The sequence below is a fragment of the Syzygium oleosum genome, unplaced genomic scaffold (assembly GCF_021117445.2).
Source record: "Syzygium oleosum isolate NSW1041296 unplaced genomic scaffold, Sole_v2.1 Sole_v2.29, whole genome shotgun sequence".
Classification (NCBI taxonomy): Eukaryota; Viridiplantae; Streptophyta; class Magnoliopsida; order Myrtales; family Myrtaceae; genus Syzygium; species Syzygium oleosum.
The window spans coordinates 1,916,202-1,922,396 of NW_026607513.1; the positions used below are offsets into that span (position 1 = coordinate 1,916,202).

The following is a 6,195-nucleotide window of genomic DNA, read 5'->3' on the forward strand; positions in this document are numbered from 1 at the left end:
CCGACCCAAAACTCAAAACTGAACTTGTATAGATGACAATTGAAAATTCCGCGAGGGCATTTCTTTTCCCTCCTGTTGTGCATTCGGATGATGCCATATACCAAAACAAATTGCATGTCATTTTTCCCTTGTTTTTCTTCTGATTTTGAGCCAAGTCCTTCTCCAGGTTGGCATTTTGTCCACTTCTGCCTCTGAATGATTTGTTCAAGATGACCATAATCAAACATTTCCCGGGTTGAACTTGCTCCTTGTCTGTGTGTGTTATTTGTAGGCATCTGCAGCCTGCTTTTGTGAAGGTGTAACAATGGAAGAAAAACATTTGGCCAATCGTCATAGTTGGTCAGCCAACACAAAAGGAACGAGTCATGAAATATTTAATTGAAATGCATCAGCGAACAATAAAGCAAATACGAGGATATTTCAACCAAACAAGGACAGGACAGGAGCTTCAGAGACGACAAATTTTTCACACTATGTTTTTGCATTATAGTCCCATGTTCGCCATACATTATTTAATCCAAGTCCAAAGGATGGTACATAATTTACATCTGAGTTGCATTGAACATGGGGGAATGTTATGGGACCGTGTATTAACCTCAGGCAGAATTTGGGTCGAGACAATCAAAGACAACTATGCAAAGGACACCACCCAACTAAAACCTTTTTTTGTGTCGAGTTTGATGCAGATCGGGTTCGGATCAAGTCACAAAAATGCATTTATCCTTCATATCCGGATTGAATCGGGTATCGGTGAGGATCCCGACGGCCCGTTGACAACGCTAAGTGTTACAACCCTTTTTAGCTGCCGCCATGTTATCGTTTTCTGTGGTTGAGAAAAGCTAATGGCTTTGAGATTCAATGATTTATTATGTGTACACTTGTCCAAATATCTATTAAAAGATCTATAGTACCTTTCAAACTGCTAGTTGATGCCCCCCGATTAAATCCAACGCCCACTAGACATGAAAAGAGAGCGCTTTCGATAGTGATTTTCCTTTTTATATTTGTATTTATGTTATCGCTTCACGATTAGCCCGGCAATTGGTGGAGAAAGCTCATCTCTTTCCTCCCACGGTACTTAAAACAACCTTTTGTCTAAAGCACCTCAGAAACTACCTGAACCAAACAATCACAGAGAGAGAGAGAGATGGAAGTGGAGAGCAAGGAATGGATACTAGCACAGTATGCGAGAGAAGGTGTCCCGACATCTGAACATCTGAAACTCCGAACCTCAAACCTCAAAATCACCAAAGATGTGCCAAACGACCATGTGATGCTGCGCCTCCATTGGCTCTCTGTCGATCCTTACCTCCGAGCCAAAATGAGCTCCGTACAAGATGGTCTCTCTCTCTCCCAGTTTCAACTCAATCAGGTCTTCAATCGTTTTGAACTTTTTTTTTTCTATTTTTGCAATCTTTGCTTCTTTTTATCGTTACCTTTTTTAGCCTTTTCTGTTGTGTGTCAGGCTGTGACCACATTTGGGGTAGGTGAAGTGATTGAGTCCAGGCACTCGGGTTTGAGTTTTGGAGAGATTGTCATCCACCCATTTGCTCCTGTGGCTGAATACTGCATTGCCCCTGCTTCTTTTCTCAGGAAGATTGACCCTGATTCTGGGGTCTCAGTTCTTGATTATCTCAGCGCTCTTGGTAAGGTCTACAAATGATTTTTTCTCTCTTCATTCTTGTAACTTCTTTTAGTCAGCCACTGTCCAAACTGAGCATTGAAATGTGTTTGTCAGATGGCTTTGTAGGGACAAACAATAGAGTCCTTCTTTGTCAGTGAGGAAATGAAAATTGCTTGATCAATCCGTTTGTGATTGGTCTTCCGCACAATGGTTGAACTAAGTATCTTGAAAAGCATGCTTGGTGTCGAAAATGGTTCTCTGGGTTTTCCCATGAACAGCTTTGAGAATGTTTGACAGATTAAGTTTCGCCAGATTCTGATCTGAAGCCCCAATCTCTAATCCAAATTCGACCACTCGACTTTTTGCAATTCGTATATTCACAATATTCTGACTTTAATGTATATTGTTAGACGAAAGAAATATACTATGTAGGGTTAACGGCTTTGCTGTGATCAATGCAGGGATTCCGGGTTTTGCGGCGTGGGTGGGAATAGTGGTGCTCGGAGACCCGAAGCCGGGGGAGAATGTCTTCATATCCGCCGCAGCCGGAGGAGTAGGTGTTTTCGCTGGGCAATTGGCTAAATTGAAAGGTTGCAGAGTGGTTGGTAGTGTGGGTTCTGATGTCGAGGTAAGTCCAATTTGTCGACATTATCGCTCTTTCTATGTTGACTGGGCTTCAAGTAGTTGGTTTGAACTGAAACTAAATTAGTGGTAAGAAAGTCCCAAAGTAGTTGAATTGTCAATTTCAAGAGCAAATGCCTAATGAATATAAAACTATTTCGATATGATTAAGGTACTATGTATGCAATAAACACAAGATTGAAATTTTTAATGTTGAATTGAAAACGTAGATTGACCCTTTCGACACGGCCAAACCATTTCTGACTCATGTTTTTCATCATTAACGACTAGGACCTGCTCCAGTTCCGCTTTCATTTAATTCAGCATAATCCACTGTAACTTTTTCCATTGGCGACGAATTTTTCAAGCACCTCCATTTATGCTAGAGACGTCGGCAGCTTCTGTCATTTGGGCATTAATCAATGGAACTTGATAATCGACCCCCATTACTTTATTCCATTACTATAATGGTGTACATGGAACCATCATTGTGAATCGAGATTGCATCCGCAAAGGAATATTTTCTCGCTCATGTAAGCCGGTCGCTGGACGGACGCTGAGTCGTCGCCCGGGAATAACGTTAACCTCACTCTCTCGTCCATTAAAAATAGCATGTGAACCTGGTGATGTAATGTGTTCCTTAGGTCATCGACACCGAATATGGAGTGCATCGCCGCTCGAGATTGTATATTGAGGAAACGGAAAATGACCCGCTTGTTGTTTGTTGGATCTCGTGGAGAGGAAGAGATCCGCAAGTTGTGTTTGCATCATTTGATAAATTCGATTTGCACATCCGGGCAGAAGAATATGCCTCTTTCTGGTGCTGTTTCGATTTTGATTTGACGAGAAGGTCCCGCGTGATTAGTGACTAGCGATTAGCGATGGTAATTCAACCTCAATTAGATTGTAGAAACTCAGATCAAGAGCGGATAAAACAAAGTTTTGCAATTCCCTAATTCAGAGAGCGGAAATAAAAATGCCCGTGAAGTTTAATTATCATAAATTATCTGTCATCTGTAAAAAAAAGTGCACCAAGTACTAAGTGGCTAGGAACAAAGAATCCTCATTGGGCATACTCGGATATGTTATTGCACCTCTTTGTGTGATCCTCATCGAATTTTGACTATCTAGAAATCGTTACGTCTCTCATAACTGTGAGTTGTTGAATTAAGAAAGACCTGTTCCAATCTTGTGCAGGTCAAGTTTTTGAAAGAGGAGATTGGATATGATGAAGCATTCAACTACAATGTCGAGACAGATTATGATGCCGCTTTGAGCAAGTAAGTCTGTAATACTTTATCTCGATTGTGCACTCTCGAAGAGCAGCCCGCCATGATGTTTGTGTGCATTAATGAACGAATGGATCTTTGATCCTGCGATCCATATGGACAATAGTTAGAGCTTTCTACAGCTCTCTTTTGGGACCATTTGTTTTACTAGGACTAGTCATCTGTTCAACACCGTGAAAGAGTATTCCCTGCCTCCCGTTCTGTTCATCTTCTGATATATTAATAAGAACTATGATTCATGTACTGATACAAGATTGCTGTAGGTACTTCCCTAACGGTATCGATATTTACCTCGACAATGTCGGAGGCAGGATGCTCGAGGCCGTCCTTAACCATGTGAATTCCCACGCACGTATCCCTCTCTGTGGCATGATCTCGCAATACAACAAGGTAAACGAAGTAACTCGGATCCAAGTTTCTTGGATGATGGCACTGCAGCATTCACAATAGCAGCCAGTAATGCTTCGAACGTCAAGTTGATTATTATTTCCTTATTTGTGTGCATCAGGTTTGGACCGAGAGAGAAGGCGTGCGAAATCTGTTGAACATGGTGGGGAAGGAGGTGAGGATGGAAGGCTTCATGTTGGCTTCGTACATGAACCGGTTCGGAGAGTTTATGGAGGAAATGATCGGCTACGTCAAACAACGAAAGATTGTTTCCCAGCACAAGATCTACCATGGCATCGAGAGCTTCTTAGAAAGCTTCGGATCCCTATTCACTAGCTCTAACGTGGGGAAAGTCATAGTTCAAGTGAACAAAGACGCAAAAGCTTAACCGTACCTCGCAAACGACGTGACATGACAGTAATGGTAATGAGGGATGAGACATCTTTCATAACCTGAAGAAAATGCCTAGAAGAGGTGAAATCTGGTTCCCTCAAACTGTACTGCTCAATTCTGGTGTCTTGTTTGGATTACAAATGGCCTTGTATGGTCTCTCGGGGACCAATCCTTCGGCCGTAATCCGTCCTACTCGCATGTATTTTGTCGTACTTCCTGTTGAAAGTGTCGTAACTTGCAAAAACTTGGAAAATTTACAATCAATGGCTGTGAACTTCTGATAATTATGATTGAACGGCTATCAACCTCTCGAGAAACAGTTCCTCCAGGGATTTTAGAAGCACCGCGGATTACAGTGCTTGGTTTAGTTTGGAGTCATTCCTTGATCAATAGGAGTTATTCAACCGGATGGTAAGAGTCTCGCGCGCACTGCAAATCCATACCACACGGTGGATTTCGCCTGCAGGGTGTGATTCGACCGATTTCAGACACAAACAGAATCCGGCATAGCGGTACACCGGCATGTCATACCTCACCGCTGCATCCTCTGAACATGAACTTATGTATTTTACCTGATAGATACGTCAATCTCAGGCAATTTGTCTAAATCAGTGTGTTCAACTAATGATAATCAGCAGCAGCGAAAGAATGATCAATATGTGGCGGGGCAAGCATTGCTATGCCGATCGATAGGGACCCGAGTTTGCAACATCTGCGACGCACGCGACACTCGGCATTTTCCATTCCAAGAAAGATATAATGACATCATTTCTCAAGATACTTCGCCGAGATCTTTGAGTCGCGCCGCGCAGATAGTTTGCCGGGCATAATTTGGTCCTTTGGTAGGTGCTCTTCTTTTATTTCCAGCCTGAACCTAACTTTTGTGGCTTCCAGTGAGTGCGAAATCTAAGCCAAAAGAGGGCAAAAAAGAAGAAGCAATGATCATGCATTACCAGGAAAAAACAACCAACTGATCATGATCCTTATTCTTAGATACGATAAGCTTTAATTCCAAAATATATACATTTTTTTTAATATTTCTCTAAAAATATCTCTCCCTAAACTATTTATCGAAATAGACTTGGTATTGCCACGTCACATTTGGAGATTGCCTGGTCATCATCGTCTTTATCCTAATCACATATTCCTCTGTATCCCTACAAGTGTTTAAACAATTTCTAACACTTTGCCCCAATCTTATTTTCTTGGGTTAATACCTCAAAAAATACCTAACAAATACACCTGTGACAAATTTACCCCAAATTGGTACATATGTGACAAATTTACCCCAAACTAATTTTTTAACTACCGAAAACCTTAAACTGATACATTTGTGACAAATTTACCCTCCATTAAATTAGATTAATACCACAGAAAATCACAAACTAGTACACTTGTGACAAACGGAGAGGTAAAATCCTAAATTGGTACACCCGTTAGCTGCCACGTGTTATTTAACTCAGCAATTTGACAGTAAAATTAAACGGAAATCAACGGAGGGTAAAATTGTCACAAATGTACCAGTTTAGGGTTTTTTGTGGTCAAAAAATTAGTTTTTGGATAAATTTTTCATGAGTGTACTAATTTTGGGTTTTTCGTGGTATTATCCCTATTTTTCCCCCAAAATTCAATTTAGCATAAGTAACTAAAGCCGGTGGCAGAATTTGCACGCATTCAACCCTAAATTCCACATATGAATAAAAAGTTTGAAATACATCATCATTACAAAGTAACACGGAGTAAATTATTTTAATTCAAAATGTAAAGTACGTGTAGAAATTTAACAACCTAGTAACATGCCTTATATACTAACGATTGACATTTTACAATATGTGGTGTAGAATTATTTCATTAAGTGAAATTTCTCTTAAACATACAAGT

General features: G+C 40.7%; 1 protein-coding gene across 1 annotated transcript; it reads left to right on the forward strand.

The window, feature by feature from the left end:
• The first annotated feature begins 1,052 nt into the window (after nt 1-1,052).
• On the forward strand, nt 1,053-4,598 carry LOC115677941 (2-alkenal reductase (NADP(+)-dependent)-like). Its single transcript, XM_030601182.2, has 6 exons — nt 1,053-1,372; nt 1,466-1,646; nt 2,086-2,252; nt 3,443-3,525; nt 3,798-3,924; nt 4,043-4,598. The coding sequence occupies exons 1-6, from the start codon at nt 1,148-1,150 to the stop codon at nt 4,307-4,309; spliced, it is 1,050 nt and encodes a 349-aa protein (XP_030457042.2). The 5' UTR covers nt 1,053-1,147; the 3' UTR covers nt 4,310-4,598.
• The last annotated feature ends 1,597 nt before the right edge of the window (nt 4,599-6,195 follow it).